The sequence below is a fragment of the Pelophylax lessonae genome (genome assembly GCF_965119305.1).
Source record: "Pelophylax lessonae genome assembly, chromosome: 7".
In the NCBI taxonomy this organism is placed as follows: Eukaryota; Metazoa; Chordata; class Amphibia; order Anura; family Ranidae; genus Pelophylax; species Pelophylax lessonae.
Genome location: NC_138774.1, coordinates 273581242 through 273602699, shown reverse-complemented (window position 1 = coordinate 273602699; position 21458 = coordinate 273581242). Strand labels below are relative to the sequence as shown.

The window sequence follows — 21458 nt, the reverse complement described above, 5'->3', positions numbered from 1 at the left end:
TCGGCTGCGGTGCCAACATCACAAAACTCCAGAACAGGTAAGTGTCCTAATATTAAAAGTCAGCAGCTACAGTATGTGTACAGTATGTGTAGCTGCTGACTTTTAATTTTTGGTGGGGGAGAGCGAAACTCTGCTTTAAAGAGGAAGTAAACTTCCTTTCCTAACTTTTACCTATAGGTAAGCCTATAATAAGGCTTACCTATAGGTAGTTTAAATATCTCCTAAACCTGCACTATTTAGGAGATATTTTCATTGCATGCAGCCACTGTTATCACTGGCACATGCCCTCTGAAGGAATGGCCATCCATGCTTTTCCTTTCAAGCCCTGTGCAGTGAACGGCAGCTCATGCGCGGGAGTGACATCATCGCTGCCTTGGCCAGTCACAGAGCTGGAGCCCGCTAACCTGGAAGCAAGACGGGTGAAGATGGAAGCGGCTATATCACTGACATCCCGGCGCTGAAACAGCTTTGTTTTACGGTAAGTTTCACATAATGTGCTAATATGTGATGCATACTAGCACATTATGACTTTACCTTGCAGGGGAAAAAAAAGGCCAGCGATAAACAACTGCTATAATGTGACTTTTTACAAACTATGGCATTGAAGTGGTATAAAAAGTCAGACCAAAGTAGTGCAGGAACATTTCACATGTCATCCAACTGGTGCTATCACAAGTCAGATCCCATGTCGCACCAGTGTGAACCGGGCCTAATTGCTCGTACACACGATCCGAAAATTAGACGAAAAATACTGCTTTTGAAGCGACCGCACGATATTCTGGTCCTTAGTATAGAGCTTTTGAGAGCGGATCAAGACAGTTCGCTCGATATTATCCGATCGGACAAACACAAACATTTTTCTCTTACGATACCAGATCGTAGGATTTTCATTTAACCACTTTAGGACCAGGCCTTTTTCTGACACTTGTTGTTTACAAGTTAAAAAAAATTTTTTTCTTTGCTAGAAAATGACTTAGAACCCCCAAACGTTATATATTTTTTAGCAGAAACCCTAGAGAATAAAATGGAGATTATTGCAATATTATCACACCGTATTTGCGTAGCGATCTTACAAACGCAATTTTTTTGGAAAAATTCACTTTTTTAAATTAAAAAATAATAAAACAGTAAAGTTAGCCTAATTTTTTTCTATGATGTAAAAGCTAATGTTATGCCGAGTAAATTGATACCCAACATGTCATGCTTCAAAATTGCGCACGCTTGTGGAATGGCGACAAACATTGGTACTTAAAAATCTCCATAGGCGACACTTTAAAAATTTTCTACAGGTTACCAGTTTAATGCTACAGGGGAGTTCTAAAGGAGGAGGAAGGCTAAAATGATTGTTCTCCCTCTAATGATCGCGGCGATACCTCACATGTGGGCGCGACTTGCGTATGTGTTCGCTTCTGCACGCGAGCTAACAGGGACGGGTCACTTTAATTTTTAATTTTTTTTCCTATTTATTTTATTTTTTATTTTTACACTGTCCTTTTTACAAAAAAAAATATTTTGATCACTTTTGTTTCCTATTAAAAGGAATGTGAACATCCCTTGTAATAGAAATAGGCATGACAGGACCTCTTTAATTTGAGATCTGGGGTCAAAAAGACCTCACACCTCACATCTACACTAAAGAAAAAAAAAGTAATTTTTTTCATGATGGAAAACAAAATGGACTCTTTAAATCCGTTGTTAGGAAGCGACGTATGACGCCTTTCCGGTCCTCCAAGGCCATAGAGTGGAGTGGCATACATGATAACAGAAAAAGCCGCTCAGGTGAGGTGAAGCACTCCGGTGCAGGTCGGATCCGCCATCCAGATACTAAGCAATCGAAGAAAGGTTTACCGCACTCAGGAGTATGGTGAAGTGGAAGTGTTTTATTCCCCATAAAACATAAATACATGCAGTGCATCACACAGACATGGGACAGGTTGACGCTGTTCACGATTCAAAAGATCGTTTACTCATAACCAATTCGATTGCTTCGAGGAGTGGAGTGGAGGCCATCTTGCCCTCACTTGACTTCCTGCCTGAGGGGACAGCGGACCGGATCGTTTTCCCCGCTACCGACGAGTCCCGTAAGCTGGGAAGACGACCGGGACGTGGCGGGAGGAGGGGGGCACCTCTCCCACCACGCATAAAGGTGATCCCACTGGGACCACCCTTATGTTAAAACGGACCGCCCCGCCGTTTAAAAAAATACTGGGGTTATGATAGCTATCTGCTGCCATAACCCCGGTATTTAACGTCAAAATACCGACGTAAAAACACGGTGGATAATCAGTACAGTTGTCATTCAAAAATACAATACAAAGGCACTACAACACATTACATCGCTTCCGAATTTTTATTCTGTCATACAATAATTTTTGTAACTTTAGTAAACTCTTCATTGTTGATATGAGACTAGCATGCAAAGAAAAATGGATGATCTGTCGTCCGATGTTCGGATCGCGTGTACGAGCCATTACTCTCTTCCTTCTCTGCTCACTTGTCTTTCTTGTGCTCTCTAAAGCAGACCTAAACTGTAGCATTATGCCCACTTACATTGACTACATGGACTGTCGAAGACAGGCTAGGGGCGGTAAATTATTCCAAAATGTGCCTAGGAGTCAGAAATGGTGGCCACATATCAAGTTCTAGGTTACTCAGGTTGCCACTGTGGTGTCACTGGGGTATTAATGTGAGCAGAGACTTCAATAAAAATGAACAAAGGCATTGCTGACCGTGAGTCTTGTGACCTTGCATGCTGACTTCACTTCACATGACCCAGAGGTGCCATGCTTCTCATAGTTCAGAAGTTAGCCTTTAATACATTTTACTACTTCTAGTCTGCTTTCCTGCAGCCTAAGTAATCTAAAAAAGAAAACCTTATCCTAAAGTCAACAGCTGCAATAAAGCTCCGGACACAAAGAATTTAATCTAAATATATTCCTCAATAACCACAAAATATAGAAATCCGCTGACAGTTGCAAAAATTTGCCCTTGGGACTTTGAATGAGGCGCAACATGCCCAATGATACAATGTAAAAAGCAAGTTTATGGGAACATACAATGTCAGCAAGTAAACACAGACAAGTACCATATTATGAAACAGATTTGTGATTTGTGATGTTATACATAGTATATTAATATACATTGTATCATTGGGCGTGTTGCACATCATTTAAAGTCCCAAGAGGGTATACACATGGATGGAGGTGCATCACGGGGTATTTTTTATTATTGTATTATATAAATCTGCTGCATGGGTTCAAATGCCTTTTATTAACCCAGCTATTACTTCGTAAAGTAGTGGTGATCTCATTGCTAGGCTGCACATAGATTATACAAAGATTAGAGCTGTTGGAGAAACCTCGCAGGTCTACCCACTACAGCAGGGATGTCAAACTTAGTTTTTTTGCTGGCTGCATCAGCATTATGGTTTCCCTCAAAGGGCCAGTTGTTTATGTAAGACTAGATGTCCAGAGCACCCATTACATCAGATGTTAAGAGTCCCCCACCATCCATTACATCACAGTCCACCGCCCTTTATATGAATTGTGAGAACAGGGGAGAAGAAGACGGGGGGGGGGGGTGCTGTGGCTGCACAGAGAGAGCACAGGATCTGTAGGAAGAGTTCTGTCCTCCTCTCTGCTGCCGACTGCTGAGACAAGATGGGTGCAGAGACGAGGGGGGGAGCCACAACTGCAGGAGAGATGCGAGGGGCCACATATAATGGCCTGGCGGGCCGCATTTGGCCTGTGGGCCTTTTGTTTAACACGTGCACTACAGCATGGGTGCTCAAGCTGTTGCAGAGCTACAAATCCCATCATTCCTCTGCCCTTGGAAGTCATGCTTGTATCTGTCAGCCTTGCAATGCCTCATAGGGCTTTTAGTTCCGCAACAGCTTGAGGACCACAGGTTGAGCACCCATGCACTACAGGATGCTTACAGAAAACTACAGGAGGGGCGGAGACCAGACCAGTCCGCCTGCACAAGGAGAGAGAGCCGCAGTGAGCGGGCTTTATTACAGGAAATTCCTGTACAGAGGCAAAGTTTTACACTGGATTGCTGCACAGATCTGGAAGAAATACACAAATCGCAGCAAGATTCACAGTAGAATACACATGGCCCCTTGTATATAGACAATATTTGATTATCAAAGAGTTCATCTTTAATCTTATTGTTCACTCTATTCTTTGGAACTCCTAATTTTTATATTTATTTATGGTATTTTTTTCTCTCTTTTCTCTATTTAAATCTTCTTGTCATTTTGTGTACTTTCCAACTGTTGGCACATCCCTTCATGTGTGTCTGAGCGTGGTTCATTTCACAGAACCCCTAAGGCCCCTTTCCTATTTGTACGACCTGAAAGTCATGTGACTTTGACACAACTTTTGATGCGACTTGAAGCAATGCCTGTGTAATGTTGAGGTCTATGGACCTCAAGTCACATCAAAGTTAGACCAAAGTAGTGCAAAACTACTTTGAAGTTGCACAGATATGAATGGTACTCATTGGAAATCATGGGGTACGACTTGTCAAGCGACTTTGCAGTCCCAAAGTCACACAAGTGTGAAAGGGGCCTAACTCTAAGATGGTAATGGAGAAATGTGTACTCTGCACACTACTCGGTCCCTTCTCTTGAAAGAGTGCTCTTATCCATTCACAGTTCTTTGAGCTAGATGTGTATCGCAGTGATGGAACGCCGCTCACCGTAGATCAGATTTTCATTCAGCTGGAGAAGATCTGGGGAACCTCACTTCAGTCTAATAAAGAGCCCATTGGCATCCTAACCTCAAATCACAGGAACAGCTGGGCCAAGGCCTACAATAATCTCATCAAAGGTAAGCCAAAAAAAGCCTTGCCTAAGACCAGAAACCACAAGATGCTTCCCACTAAGTTTATTAAAGTGGACCTTTAGTCAGAAAATGAAGTCCTGCTAGATTTCTTTTTGCAGGTATAGCTATGTAAAACTGTTTAACCACTTTACCACCGGAGGATTTTGCTGTCTTACGTCTGGGCCACTTTTTGCGATTCAGCGCTGTGCGACTTTAACTGACAATTGCGCGGTCGTGCGACGCCGTACCCAAACGAAATGTATGTCCTTTTTTTCCCACAAACAGTGCTTTCTTTTGGTGGTATTTGATCACCTGTGCGATTTTTACTTTTTGCGCTATAAACAAAAAAAGAGCATTTATTTTGAAAAAATAACAATATTTTTAACATTTTTTTATATGAAATTCCCCCCAAAAAAATTTAAAAATCAAATTTTTTTTAAATTTTTGGCCAATTTGTTTTCTGCTACCTATGTTTGGTAAAAAAAAATCACAATAAGCGTATTTTGATTGGTTTGCGCAAAAGTTATTGCGTTTACTAACAAAGGGAAAGATTTCTGTCATTTTTGGTGTTTTTTTCTTTAACGCGTAATGGCGGCGATCTGCGTTTTTTTTTTTTGCGGGACTGCGACATTGCGGCGGACAGATCGGACCCTTGACTGACATTTTTGACACTTTTGGGGGTACCAGTGACATTACTGCAGTAATCAGTGCTATATATATGCACTGTTACTGTAAAAATGACACTGGCAGGGAAGGGGTTAATTTTATTGGAGAGGGAGGGGTTAATGTATGCCTGGTGCTTACTAACGTGTGGGGGGGAGGTGACTGAGTGACACAAGGACAGATCGAGGGTTCAGTGCATCCTCCTCCCCTGGCCCGACTGACTGAAAACAGCTGGAGCGAGCCTTCGGCGGCACGCGCGCCACCGAGGGAGGGGAATGTCTGGTGACGTAGACCTACGTCGCCAGACGATAACGAGCCACTGTGCCGCAGTAGCAGCACAGTGAGCAGTGGTAAAGAGCTAAAATCCTACTCTGCACATGCTCAATTGCTCTTTATTTTTAGGCACTGTGCCGAATTTGTAGAGGCTGATCTGCTGACAGCCTAAAGATTTACTACTGTCATTGGCTCTGGGCTACAGCAAAATGGCAGCCTTCAGCAAGAAGAGACAGGAACAGTTCTGGAGGCAATTTACAGCACTCACTAAATTTGGTAGCATAAATATTAATGTGGAACGTATGTTCCTTGCTAAAGAACATTATTTTTATTAAGTTGTTATGGGTAAAGTTCTACTTTAACAAGAAAAGCCTCTTCTCTTCCAATCTCTAATTAATGTTTCTTTGTCGGTGAGGCCTGATGTTTCCTGACTTTATGGGTAGGTGCAGATGGAGAAGGTGAATGTACTATGTTCGTTGCACTCCGTTCTGTGCCCCAAGCTATCTAAGCTGCAACTTCAGCCCAGAACTTTTTCCAGCAGTTGGCACTCAATCCACCCCTCAAAAATTTCTGGGGCTTATAGATTCCTAAAACTGACCATACACTAATAAATAACTTTAATTTAGCCTGTGGGCTGAACAAAAGAAATCTAATGGATTCCTCCATCCACACCAACAGTTTGGATGGACGAATCTTCCCTGCTGGGCTATAGTATTCTGACAGTCGTTAGCAGCTGCTGTCAAAATGCCTGAACATTATCTGCAGCTGATTGGCTGCAGGCACTGTTCATCTGACAATGTTTGTTTGTCTGACTCCTCCTAGAGAATCCCCAACAACCAGATCTAATAAAATTGCAGATTAAAGGATCAGGCATCAGAGTGTGATTAACATTCCTTTAGATCAACCTTTCTCAACCTTTTCAACACAGAGGAATTCTTGAAATAATTTTCAAGTCTCAGTGAACCCCTGCTAAAAATGACTATATCTACAACTCATGATACGTTAGTGTGATGGTCAGTGGGATGAATGCTCCTTACACTTGTGGATATTGGGAATAATTACTTTCTTCCAGATAGCTAAAAAGATCCATGGGGTCAGGGGAACTTATCTGAGAGGCAGAAATTGCTTGTTGCTCAAGGAACCCATAGCAACCTCTGGAGGAACCCTAGGGTTCCATGGATCCCTGGTTGAAAACCACTGCTTTAGATTGTAAGTTTCATAAGCAGGGCCCTCCTATTCCTTCTGTATTGAACTGTATTGTAATTGTACTGTCCCCCTATATAAAGTGCTACGCAAACAGTTGGCGATATATAAATCCTGTATTTTTATAATTATAATGTATCTCCCTAAGTCCTCTTTTTTTTCTGTTTCAATGTCTTTATTAAAGTATTTCACAAGATTAAAGAAAATACAATGAGATAATAAAAAGAACATGTCTTCCCCAATTGTCCAACATATATCAAAATTACAAGCCCACCAGTTTATGCCAAGAAATCTTCTTGAGGCAATGAAAATCTTCCCAAACTTTACGGAACATTGCAACCTTGTGGGCTATATTCTATGCTGAGTAAATGTTTATGTTCGAATAAAATACAATAAGGCGCTGTCCTCCTTCTTTTTTTTTTTCTGAAGTCCATTTAATGTCCAATTGAACTCACAAAAGTAGACTTCTGTCACAACAAACAACCCTACTGGAAAATGAGCATTTTATCAGCACTTGCAGCCAATGGTTGCAAACGCTGATCTGTGAATTCTGGGGGCGGGGTCAGAATACATTCGTTCGGCTGGGGAGATCCCTGGATCAGACATCCTTTGTGTTGATGCAGAGATCTGTCAGTTTTTTTTTGTTCTGCCCACAGGCTGAACAAAAAAAAAATGAACGTGTATACCCTGCATCTATGTATGAGTCCACAGTCCAGAAGGCACCAGAGTCTATCCATACTGCCCAGTGCACAAACCTAGCCAGCCATGACTACTCTGTTCATCTGCATTATGTGGACATTTATACAGTAATGAGTGGTGTGGGTTTACTCTTCTATGCCTGCACAAAGCACTGGGGAGGTAGGCAGAAAAAGGAATATTTTAAGGAGTTTCCATGTAAAACGTAGATAAAAGCATAGCATACAATGATGCAGTACTATAAGATAATTAAATGCTTGAGTTTTCAAATGAGCTTTAAAGATTACTGATTGTTAAACTAGGCACATTGCCATCACTGATGACAATATATTTTCTCTCTAGATAAGATCAACAAAGAGTCCGTGCGTATAATCCAGAACAGTATCTTCACAGTGTGCCTGGATGCTCCAATGCCAAATGTCTCTGATGATCTCTACAAGAGTCGGGTGGCAGCCCAAATGTTACATGGTGGAGGCAGCCATCTGAACAGTGGGAATAGATGGTTCGACAAAACCCTGCAGGTATGTAAGGAAAATTAATGATGACACTTCATGGGAATCAAAATTACATGTGTTGACGTCACCAAATTGCATACCTTTTTTCAGGAAAATAAAGCTTATTTTTTTATTAGCTTGAGCAAAAATGACATTGTCTCTACCTAACAAAGGGTCCGTGGGTGTTTCACATCATTAGATACTCCCAAGAGTCTCTTGTTTTTTGATGGACCCATCCTAATAAACTAGCAGTGATATAGGAGGATCAGCAAGGCATAATTATGGCATACCCATGATTAAAAAAAAAGACAGGGTCTCTTTAAAAGGTCAGTCCACCAATTTCGGATACTTCAAGTGTTCTGTAGATGCTGGAGGGTTGAATCATCTGATGGCTCTACTATTGGTGAGTCCCTCTGACTTTTGCATTTGACTTCCTTGGTTTGCAGACAAGCTGTGCTTATTATGAGGAGCACTTACTCTCCCTGTTGGAATTGTGTATTATTTTTATGTGTTGGAGACAGGAACGGTCAAGACCAGGAATTGGGATAGTGATATCTTACTGTTAGACAAATCCAACCCCTTTCACCGCTCACAGGCCAGCCTGTTACCTCCCTGATTCTGTAAAATCAGCTGGGTGCCAAGGCCCTGAAGTCCACTCCTTCTTCACTGCAATCCACCATCCAAATATTGGGCCACACACAAAAGGCGTTCAACTCCAGCTAAGGTTTTTTTCAGAGACAGCACACTGCTCACTTCCACCCAAACCCATGTGTGCATGTGTCAGGGGCCTACTGCTGTGCACAGGGGCACTGGAAACCTTCCTGCGTGAACGCAGAGGCGCCCTCACGTAGCGTTCTCACGTTCGCGAACACTTGTGCGCGCACAAATTACCATAGGTGCCAAACGACCTATTTAAATGCAGCAGCCACACAGCATTTGCTGTTTGATCTTCAGCTTTCCTGTGTCTCCTGTGCCCGTACCTGTTGTTTCCTGATCATCTGACCCGGCTTATCTTTGACCTTGATTGCCTGCTACCCGCCCTGACCCCTTACTCTGATCTGTTAATTTGATATTGGACCTGGACCTGCTCTTTGCCTGGTTGAGGAATCCTGAGGACCGCAACCTGGTGCTAGCACGCAGCCAAATCCATCTCCACCATCAGGAGCCCTGGTGAACACCGGCTAGCACTTACACCCCATCCCTCAGGTTAACCTGTGTATTCCGCCAAGGTGTCCTGTCGGCATTCCCGTCCCTGGATTCCACGTAGCATTCTGGGTTCTCTATCAGGTGAGAAATCCTTCTATGCGTCAGGCTCTGCTACGTCGATCCTGACAGGGTTACTTTGTGAGTGAGCAGCTTTGTCAGTGAGTAGTGGGCTGTAATTTCAATAAACCTTGTTTGGAGTTGAACCTCTTCAGTTTGCGGCCTTTTTTTGAATGAGGGAATTCTTGCTGTTCCAGTATCCAAGACATAAAAGAAGCCAGGTGCTGACAAAGCCCGCCAGGTACCTCCTATAACTAAATATCACTTTTGGATGGATTGACCCTTTAAAAAAAAGTCACATGATTTCCCCCAGTGTTCTAATAAGAAAAATGCTGTGGGAAAACCAATCAGCAAAAAAATAAATTTCTGCGGTTATTCTGTACATTTAAGCCATCTTTACTTGGACCTAGCTGTTTACTCACAATCCGCGTTCGATTTGTCAGTAGTGACTGGTCCATGGTTAGCAGGTGACCTTCCACATGCCTGTATGAAGAGGGTTTCATACCGAAACATGACCCCATTCACGTTTATGGGGGTATTGGCAGCCAGGAGACCAATTCTTCCTACTTTTGTGCCATCCAGTGGCCATTGGCAAGTTTTTACAGGTGGCTGAGGTGCAATAAAAATCCACCTACACCGATTTAATTTACCACACTGACATGCCCCTGTGAGAGGGGCCAAAGTGCACAGAACCCTCTTGTTGTATTTGACATGGGTATTAAAAGTGAAGTTACACTTGCTCATGTATACCTGCACCTGTACCAATTGCACACATATGCTGTAGGAACCCCTGCCACTAGCCCCTTATACATACCTCTCTTCGCTCCTGTGAGATAGCCTAGTCTGCCCATGGATTAGGATTTATTTACAGAGGACTAGTCACTCCCGATGGTGGGGTAGTGAAGGGAAGGTAATTATAAGCAGCTGCATGTGCCAGCATTAAAGTGAATCTGTTTTACATTTTGTTTTTCCCCAGTTTATAGTAGCAGAAGATGGTTCTTGTGGGCTGGTGTATGAACATGCTCCTGCAGAAGGACCTCCCATTGTAGCCTTGGTTGACCATGTTGTTGAGTACACGTAAGTTGTTGCGTGTGCTTTTTATTTTATTTTTTGTATCAAATATGCTTAGATGTTTATAAACTGAAGAAGATGCTTTAACTTTAGAACTTTAGAAACTTTAGATGCTTAGAAACCACCTGCAAGGAAAGGCTGAAGAGAATTTGCCCCCTTATGTCAGTTGGACTTCTTCAAAAGAGGTCCCACCCTTGATTCACCCGCTGTTTTCAAGGAGAAGAAATGTCAAATGATGGGATATAGCTGCTGAACATTTATTTCTGCTGCATTATTACCCATAATTCCCTGTCACTGGAAGCACAATGCTGCTGTGTAATCTCGTGCTTATCCTATAAGACAGATGTTTCCGAACTTTTTAATTCTTTGTATAATTTACAAATGATTGCAGGACGAAAAGGAAATTAAATGAATAAACAAACTCCAAGAAATAATTTCCTTTTAGAAGCCTTCCCATTACACCAGAACCCCCCTCCCTCCCCAGACATCATCAGCACCCCCCTAATATCACAGTCCAGTTTTTACATCAGAACTGCCCCCCCCCCCCCCTTCGCATCAGAAGCCCCCTGTCACAAGTCCCCACTTCACATCAGAAGTGTTCGTTAATTCAGGGTCCCTACCAGAAGAAAAGGCCAACTGATCTGAATCCTCAGTCTGTACGGCATGTCTGACCATATCCCACTGTCCCTATTTGTGGGCCAGAATGCAGTAAAGCAACAAAGTGATTGCTACAGCAATTGCTTAGTGTACACTTATAACTGGACCCCTCAATCCAGCCAATTGTGGAGTACTAATAGGGTCTCTTTCACCAAAGTAAATTATTTAAATAATCCTAAAGTGCTTCTCTTTAGTCAACCAGTATCACACTGAAATATACTTATATCCTGATCCCTTACCTAACTCCCAGATTCAAGGGCAGCATTTTCACACAAACCATCCACTATATGCTGCATATAGAATAAGAATTGTGGAAATATCTACAAAAAAATGTAAACAAACCCAAAGGTCTCTCATGGTTTTACTCCACTCTCCAACATGAAGGGATCTTTCCAATGTCCTCTAATATGATCAACTGGGAAAGAGATCTGGGATCCACATTCACCCCAGTGGAATGGCAACAAGCCATTAGAGCAGTAAGAAGTAGGATGTGCCTGCTTTCTCATTGAAATGTATCCATTGTGATATAGCTTGCTGATTGTTTATGTAACCCAATGTATATTATAACATAATTGATGTAATCATTTTTTTCTGGTCTAAGCTTCAATAAAAAACGGGTTGAAAGAAATGTACTTCTATCCTAATTTTATATTTTGTTTTAGGAAAAAGCCAGATCTAGTCAGGTCACCCATGATTCCTTTACCGATGCCCAAGAAATTGCGCTTTAACATCACTCCAGAGATTAAGAATGACATTGAGAAAGCCAAGCAAAACCTAAATATGTGAGTACAAATTTAACAAGGTTTTTTTTATTTTATTTTGGATAGAGTAATAGAGGGTTATAACCCCTGTTAGATTTGGTTTTGCCATGTGTCCCATTGTAAAGATTTTCCTTCACTTCCTGTCCAATAGCCAAAAAGGAAGTGAGAGAAAATCCCTGCCAATTAGGGGAATTCCCCTCTATTAGTAAAAAGGGAAAAAAACCTTATAAAATTACAAGGGATCTCCACCTTGCGCCAAAATCTACAAATAATATAGTACCTTATTTAAGCAGCTACCAATACATTTAAAACTGAATGAGTAGAGGGAGCCAGCGTACGCAACTCCGTAAAAGCCGCATGGTCACGCCCTAACGCGTTTCGTCATCACTTTGTCATTTGGTTAAACTTACCTCACTTGGTGTGCTTCATGGACATTCACTACTTTGAGTGCTATTGGCTCATTTTGATGGTTCTATTGGGACTATTATCTAAATGGGACCTTCTAACTTCTGTTAGTGCTTATCCTAATTTTATCTAGCGCTGCCTGGTGTTTGATTATTTATCTGATAACACCCCATGCTCATTCCCCTCTATTAGTTTTCTGGGGACAACCCAAAATTTAGGATTCTCTTTTACTTTCACTTTCAATTTCAATTATAAGGCCCCTTTCACACAGACGGACTGTTCATATCCGCCTGTCTGTTTTTTTGGCGGATCTGAACAGTCCCCCCCATGCATCCCTATGGGGCATCGGATGTCAGCGGAGACATGTCCGCTGACATCCGATCCGATCTGTCAAATCTGGACGGATGGAAACCCTATTTTCCATCCATCCAGTGGCTCAGATGAGAACGGACCGATGGTCCGTTCCCATCCGATTCCCCCATAGAGATGTATGGGAACTGACAACTGTGTCTCCGCACATGGTGCGGAGAACAGCTGTCGTCATCCTGCTCAGCGGTGGATCGGCGGATTGATCCCCCGCTGAGATAAACGGAGTCTGTCCAACGGACGGGCTGTGCGAAAGGGGCCTTATAGTAAATAGGATGAATCTCCCTTACCGGGAAGCAGACAGCATCCCTCTCCACTCTATACAAAACAAAAAAAAAGTTTTGCCTTTAGGTATACTTTAAATTTAATTCTTAATTTGTTTCTTCTCCTTTCTTTTTTGACCTGTAGAATGGTTAACGATCTGGATGTCGAAGTCTTTGTTTTTAATGCATTTGGGAAAAACTTCCCCAAGTCTGAGAAGCTAAGCCCAGATGCCTTCATCCAGGTGGCTCTCCAGCTGGCTTATTATCGGTAAGTAAATGAAAGGGTTGGTTTTACTGCTAATACCGGCATCGTTCAGTCCTGGAAATACAGCGGTATGGCCTTTTAAATAGGGATGGGCTCAGGCGTGTTTGGATTGAAGTCACAACCCACCTGAGCAATCCTGCCAGGAAGCCGCCACACCGCCAATCATAGACAGTGAGGCATTTCCTGGCCCGCCACTGCGCATACATACGCTGCCTATGATTGGCAGTGTGCAGTGACGGCTTCCTGGCGGGATTGCTCAGGTGGGTTGGGACTAGGATCCGAACAAGCCTGAGCCCATCTCTACTTTTAAAATGTAAAAAACATGGGACATTAATATACAAATTACCTAAATAGTCACTGTCATCATTCAGGGCGAAATGACAGCAGGTTAAATCTGAGATGGGATCCAGATCTGCACATACATTAAACTGTCTTTCTCCAGTGTCTCTCTTCCCTCTTGTTCTCTTTATAACTTTTCTTTATTTTCATTGTTTTTTTTATTTTTATTTATGTATACTATCATTGTGTAGTTTGTGGATATTAAGTGGCACATACATGGGTTTCCTTAGTATATACTACAACTGATTCTAACTTTTTGCTAATTGTCTGCAATTAAATATATTTCAAAGTTTTGTGTCTAAATGTAGTTATGACTAAGGCCTTATACTAGGCTGAAACACGTCAACTGATCTTATCAGCAGTTGTGTTCTGTGGTTCCTGAATAAAGATGCAATGCAATCTTTGTGTGAAAAGCAATAACTTTTTTAATAGTGACTTGTCTGCGTGGATTTCCTCCCACACTCCAAAGACATGCTGGTAGGTTGATTGGTTCCTGTCTAAATTGGCCCCAGTATGTGTATGAATGTATGTGAGATAGGGACCTTAGATTGTAAGCTCCTTGAGGGCAGGGACTGATGTCGATGTAGAATATGCAAAGCGTTGTGTAAATCGTCAGTGCTATAAAAATACCTGTAGTAAATAAATAAAAATAACATAGACTATGTGCTTGCTGAGAATGCATTATACTTTCTCTTTAAGGATTTACGGGAGGGCCTGTGCCACCTATGAGAGTGCATCACTTCGAATGTTCCGCTTGGGGAGGACAGATACCATTCGGTCTGCTTCGGTTCAGTCTCTAGAATTTGTCCAAGGCATGGAGGATTCTGGGAAACAGGTGATATCATAAGTCCATAAAGTTGAAATCCAGGCATATTTTTATTATTTTGTGTAATTTAGTTATGCTTTAATTAAAATTGATGTATCTGGATCAGTCTTTATGAGACTAGTGTACTCCCCTGCACAGTGACACTCAGACAGGAAGAGGGAGGGGCAGCACTCTGAACCAATCAGGGCTCAGCTTAAAAGTGGTATTAAAGCGGAGTTCCACCCAAAAGTGGAACTTCCGCTCATTTTTTTTCTCCCCCCTCCGGTGCTACATTTGGCACCTTTCATGGGGGAGGGGGGAAAGGGGTACCTGTTTTTGACAGGTACCCTTCCCCACTTCCAGGAGACGTCCCTCGGAAGTTTGGCCCCCTCCTCCTTCCCCCGCTGCCGAGCCAATTCGAATGTGCAGCGCGCTTCGCGCATGCGCAGTAGGGACCCGTCCGTGAAGCCGCAAGGCTTCACTGCCGGATTCCCTTACCGGCAATGGCGGCGGCAGCAGCACCCGACAGCCGATGGAAACTGCGGTGCCAACATCGCTGGACTCCAGGACAGTTAAGTGTCCTAATATTAAAAGTCAGCAGCTACGTCAGTGTAGAACTCAGTTTTAACCCCAAAAGCAAACCATTATTATAGTGCAGCTTACTAATGCTTAGATGGTATGGCTGCATTCGTTTTATTTTTTTAGACTTTTTTCTTCTGTCACCTGGCGATCCTGCCAGTAAGTCAGAACAAGTTGCCCTGCAGATTTGGCACTTAGAGGGTTGAGACAAACCATTTACCACTGACAGGGGTGCTTGCGATGCTTAACTTTTTTATTTATTTATGTAAAACCTTTATCCCAAAATAATGGTTCCAAAAGAAAAAAACTGTCGCAGTAACAGTCCCTCCCCCAGACTGACAATGTTGCTGTCCAAAGGCTGCTCCTCCATCCAGAAGGTACATAATAATACAGATGGTGTGTTAACCACTTCTGGACCGGAAGATTTTGCCCCCATAATGACCAGGCCATTTTTTGCGATTTGGCACTGCATTATTTTAACTGACAGTTGCGTGGTCGTTCGACGCTGTACCCAAATTTTTTTTTTTTTTTTGCGCTATAAACAAAAAAAGAGCGACAATTCTGAAAAAAAAAAAAAAACAATATTTTTCACTTTCTGCTACATACCATTCCCCCCCAAAAAAAAATTGAAAAATCTATTTTTTTCATTCTTTTAGGCCAATTTGTATTCTGCTACATGTTTTTTGAAAAAAAAATCCCAATAAGTGTATATTGATTGGTTTGCGCAAAAGTTATCGCGTCTACAAACGGGGAAAGATTTCTGTTATTTTTATTTATTTATTTATGTTTACTAGTAATGGCGGTGATCTGCAATTTTTAATGGGACTGCGACCTGCTTCCTAATGGGGGTGGGAGCGCGGGGCATGTTCGCCCCTAGGAGTGCTCCCGCGCATTGCCGTACAGGTACGGTGATTCGCACAGCTGAGCCAGCCTGCCGCAGTATATATGCAGCGGACGGTTGGCAAGTGGTTATAGACCAGATGAAAACAGTTGGGGGGAAACCCTAAAAAAGAAAACAAATGCAGCCACCACATCCAATGTTACATTTTTCATTTTGGGTTTAATACCGGTTTAGACCCCATTCAAACAGGGGCGACGCGACTTGCTGGGGTGACCTGTGAAGTCGCGGTGCACGGACTTCATATCATTAAAGTCAATGCAAGTCGCCTCCATATCGCCCCAAAGTAGTACAGGACCCTTTTTCTAAGTCGGAGCGACTTGTGTCGCTCCTATTAGAACGGGTCCTGTGCTAATCAATGGCAGGCGACCCACCGCCACTGGTCAGGCGACCAAGTCGCCTGACAAGTCGCGCTAGTGTGAATGGGGTCTTAGGCAGTACTTATACTGAACATGTCTGAAGAAGAGAGCAGAGATGATTTCATTATTATGTTACAGCTTTTTTTTTTTTATCCAATCAGCAGTCTAACAATGTAGATTTTGTTTTTTACTGTTTCTCTTATCCAATTTATATATTTTTGACATACACCTGGCATATGACATACATTCAGTGTATAAACTTGGATCTTTGACTGGTGTTCCTTTATAAAAAAAAAAAAAAAATATTTTTTTTTTTTGTTTGTTTCTTTGTCAATTTAATTTATTTTTCCTGGAGTCTTGTGAGTAGTTGGTTATTCAGTGTGGGTTTTGTGTTTTATTTCTCAATCCTTAGAACCAAGAAAAAGTGGATCTGCTGAGGAAAGCAGTGCAAGCTCATCGAGTCTACACAGACATGGTAAGATTAAAGTGTAATTATCACATGCAAAGTGAGATCACAGTGCTGTAGAGTCAATTATAATAATATTAAAATCTACTGAGACAAATGCATAGGCTATGACTGCTGGTCACCTTCTAAAATACTACTTTCCAGGTTGTCATGTTGATCTTTTGTTTTCAGCATCACTGACCTGGAAGAAGTATACAAATCAGGAATTCTGACTTTATTCTGCCTTCATTGGCTGCTTACTTGTCCCAGGTCAGTGACCTAGAGTGTAATAAAGCAAGAGACAGGTAATTAGCATTTTCCATTACCTCAATACCTGGCACTTAGACCCCTTTCCTGTCCAGGCCAGTTTTCAGATTTCGCCGCTGATGCATTTTGAATGAAAATTGCGCGGTCATGCAACACTGTACCCATATGACATTTTGGTTTATTTAAAACTCTATTCTAAAAGAAAACTCTATTTGTGTGAAAAAAATTTTTTATATAAATATAATTTGCGTACAGTGTTGCATGACCACAAAATTGCCATTTAAAGGAGCACAGTGCTAAATAGCACAAAATAGCCCTTAATGAAAGGGGTAAAAGGAGGTTAAGGGATGAAATAATATAATTATATACTTCTTGAGTACAGTGACAATTCACCTTGATCGGCCATCAGGAGTAGCAGTAGTGCAAAGCAACCGTGCCAACCTGAATGATACTTAAAGTGTAAGTTCACAAAAAATGGATAGGAGAACGAACATCCTATACCCTACCTACCCCCACCCCACTGTACTTGCCTCCAAAAGGTAATGAGAGGTCAGTCCACGCACAGCAGTTCGGGGGATTTAAAATCTCTTCTCCCTTTCTTTCTGCAGGGCTTCTGGGACAGGTCAGAGTGAGTCTTTGCACTGACCAATCAGAATCGCTCTGATCCGTCCCAAAAGCCCTGCCGAAAGAAAGAAGGAGAAGAAAAGTTTTTTCCTGTACGGATGAGGCAGCACTGACAGGCACTGATGAGGAGGCACTGATGGGGTGGCACTGATGAGGAGGCACTAATATGCAGCACTGATGGGCACTGATAGGCGGCACGGATATGCAGCACTGATGGGCACTGATATGTAGCACTGATATGCAGCATTTGTGGGCACTGATGGTTATAGGTGGGCAGCACTGATAATGGGCACTGGTGGGTGGCATTGATAGATGGCAATGATGGGCAACACTGAGGAGGGCACTGGCAGGCTCCCTGAGCCCTGATTGGCATCCCTGGTGGTCATGGGTGGGAAATCCCTGGTGGCTCTAGTGGTCTGCACTGGTAATCAATGCTCTGATTACCAACACAGACCCCCCGTCAGGAGAGCGGCTGATCGGGTCTCCTCTACTCGCGCCTGTCAGGCGTGAGCTGAGAAAAGCCGATCAACGGCACTTCCTATTTAGTATGTGACCAGCTGTGACTGGACACAGCTGCTCACATGGTAAAGAGCCTACATCATTAGGCTCTTTACCGGGATCGGAGATGCGGTGTGTCAGAGTGACACACTGCACAACCGATCGCTGCTCTGCGCGCGGTCTATCCTGCTGGACATCATATGAGGGCCAGTCAGAATAGTGCAACCACTTTGCCGCCGTCATTTTGCTATATGGCAGGCGGCAAGTGGTTAAAGGATTAGTTCATCTTTTTAGAAAAAAATGACAAAAGGTAAACTAACACTCTACTGTACATTCTTCCCATCCCTCAAGTCCCTGTTGAACTTACCTCTCTAGGTGATGAACTGTCAGTCCCCATGCAGCCAGCGTAGCAGTCCGGGATTTAAAATCTCTGATTTATTTTCAAAATTTTATAACCTATATGAAAAAACTTTTTTTTTTTCAAACTTTTCGGTCTTTTTTTATTTGTTTAGCAAAAAAGAAAAAACCTTGCAGTGATCAAATACCACCAAAAGAAAGCTCTATTTGTGGTAAAAAATGACATAAATTTGGCTTAGGTACAGTGTTGCATGACGGCGCAATTGTCATTTAAATTGCAACAGTGCTGAAAGCTGAAAATTGGCCTGGGCAGGAAGGGGGTGAAAGTGCCCGGTATTGAAGTGGTTAAACTAGGTTTGAGCGCTTTGCTTTTCTTCCCCCTTCAGGCCATCACTGGTAAAGCCATAGACCGCCATTTACTGGGACTGAAACTTCAAGCTATTGAAGATTTGGTTAGCATTCCCGAAATCTTCATGGACACATCATACGCCATTGCAATGCATTTTAATCTCTCTACCAGCCAGGTATGAATAAAAATCCGAAGCATCTATAGTATTTTTTATGTATTTCCTTAACAAGTCATATAAATAATTTTTGATCTTGCACATAGGTGCCCGCTAAGACAGACTGTGTCATGTGCTTTGGCCCGGTGGTCCCGGATGGATATGGCGTTTGCTACAACCCCATGGAAGATCATATCAACTTTTCAGTGTCTGCCTTTAACAGCTGTGCAGAGACCAATGCAGCCAGGATGGCTCACTACTTGGAGAAGGCTCTGTTGGATATTCAGCAGCTGATCCAGCATTCTCCTAAATCCAAGCTGTAACCAGCTGAGGCAAGCCTTACCCTGAGCAAGAGACTCTGAATGGATTTTATGGTGCATTAACTATATACGTGCAAGCTTGGGCTCTCCTTACTGGCTTCTGAAGCTAGGTGGATAGGTGGACTACAGCCAATGCTATGTCTCTCCTACTCTGGATAGCACTCACAACCATGGAAGTATCGGCAAGATCAATTCAAGATTCACTAACCGCATTTAATTCTGAATATGAAAACAATCACACAGATCTATTTTGTAAAAAAAAAAAAATAATAATTTTAGACTTTAATATTCATTAATAGAAAATGCCAACACATCCAAAGGAAGCTAAACTAAGGTCTGATTCAGTTTATTGTTTACCTAAATTTCATGGTACAAAGATAGTTTACTTGCATGGGCGTCTGCAGAACTTTTTCCGGGGGGAGCGGGGGGGGCATCATTTTAAGGTCAGCCATGCTCCGCCCCTTTTCAACAATGTCATGAAGGGGAGGGGCTTAGTCCTTATCACATAAAGCGCAGGCATTCAAAGGTTTGAGAAACCTGATGCGAAAGCAAGGCTGACCCTCTCTGTTTTGGGGTCCGTGCAGGCGGCGCATGCATGCACGTGACGTCAGTACATGCTGTGACGTCACGTGCCGTGCCTCTGTGCATGGGGCCACAAATCTTCTCAATTTCCTTGCCCCGGGCTCCCCTCTCCTGGAATGATAGCACCGGGGCCTGGGGCTGAGGACAGTGATCCACGCAGCTGCTGATGTCAGTCAGTGCGAAAGCCGCGACTTGCGAGTATTTATTTTTAAAAGGGAAAAATAAGCTGTTCTTTACCAGTTTTCAGAGCGCTGATCGCCGCTCACGTGACCCGCAACCTCTCTCCTCTCCTCCTATGAAAACTGGTATAAGACCGGCTTATCTTTTTAAAACACAGACACAGGGGCATGGGCACACAGGATTATTAAACAGACCAGACAGGATAGTATAAAGTGGATTAACAACCACTTTAAAGGGGAGGTTGAGATTACGGGGGGGGCACCTCCCCCCCCCCCCTTGCCCCCCATGCAGGCGCCCATGTTTACTTGCACTAAAATATATAGTGTGTGAACAGAACGTAACGATTTACCAGCTTGCTGGCTGTTTAATAGGGCAAAACAGTTGGTAAACTAAAGAAACCTACAATAGCCAATCAGGATGTATCTGATTTAATGAAACGAAGATCTAACTGGCTACTACACTTTGTTCTAAAGGCCATATGAAGCTAAATCTGTAGCCTGTTCACATATTAAACTCTAGCCATATGTGTATGGAGTCAAATGTTTAAAGAGACCTCGTTACTTGGCCCAAGTAACAATGGCTGTGGAAAGGGTCCCCCCGCCTCCTAAAACTCGCCCTGCCAGTATCCTGTGAATGCGATCTCCTCCCATATGACAGTTCTTGGTTCTAGCAACTAATCACTAGGCCTCAACACTGTCCCATGACAAACGCAACATCATTAGCGTCCGTCGCCAGCCACCACTTGTGCTGGCTGCAATGGCAGAAAGAGTGGCGAGGAAGCACTATTAAGGTATCATTATATTGGGGGTCCCTTTTGCACAGACGCGGTCACTTTGCCCTGAATAGTTAAAGAGTAACTCCAGTTTTGTGGGGGAAAAAATAGCAAATAAAGAAAAAATAATATAGCGTATACAATTGCAACAAAAATCATATTGTAATTTAATGTTATTAAAAATGTCCTTTCCTTTTCAATCTACAGCTGTTGTAATTTTTTGAAAATGCAATACAATATGGCTACCTGGAGGTGTTCTGTACACAGAATGTATACTAACCACACCCCCAGACACATCATTTCCTGCTTGTGTGATTGGCTCACCAATTTTCCCCGAAGTCTGCCTAAGATACAAGTCAGATTTCTGGCATCCCCTGCAACAAAAATTTCATTTTTGGTGAGATACTCCCAATAGGAACACGACTAAAGGGATGCAGGCCCAGCAGATTTCCGAATTAGAGCCCTGCAGCTGCCACAGCTGATAGATAATTATGAAGCCACTCCTATTAGACCCACTCAGCACAGAGGAACAAACAATGATTTCTTGAGAATAACAAAAGGTAGGAATCTGCAACAAAGTTGGTTAAAATCCTTGTAATGTACAGAGATCACCCAGAGGGGAATGTTTTCTTCTCAGCAAAAGTGGAGATACGCTTTGTGACAATGTCTGTAAACCGTTTCAATACCCTGAACAAATCTAGCAACTATTAATAATTTTGTATTA

The 21458-nt window shown here is 42.6% G+C and overlaps 1 protein-coding gene across 2 annotated transcripts in view; it reads left to right on the top strand.

Moving 5' to 3' along the window:
* The window catches only part of CRAT (carnitine O-acetyltransferase), a 75916-nt gene extending 56560 nt beyond the window's left edge, over positions 1-19356 (top strand). For both annotated transcript variants that reach the window (XM_082263072.1, XM_082263073.1), the window contains exons 6-14: positions 4658-4832; positions 8004-8182; positions 10395-10495; positions 11809-11928; positions 13087-13209; positions 14245-14380; positions 16599-16661; positions 18764-18901; positions 18988-19356. In XM_082263072.1, the coding sequence (XP_082119198.1) occupies positions 4658-4832; positions 8004-8182; positions 10395-10495; positions 11809-11928; positions 13087-13209; positions 14245-14380; positions 16599-16661; positions 18764-18901; positions 18988-19203 (1251 nt within the window). In that variant the 3' untranslated portion in view covers positions 19204-19356. The remainder of the gene's footprint in view (positions 1-4657; positions 4833-8003; positions 8183-10394; positions 10496-11808; positions 11929-13086; positions 13210-14244; positions 14381-16598; positions 16662-18763; positions 18902-18987) is intronic.
* The last annotated feature ends 2102 nt before the right edge of the window (positions 19357-21458 follow it).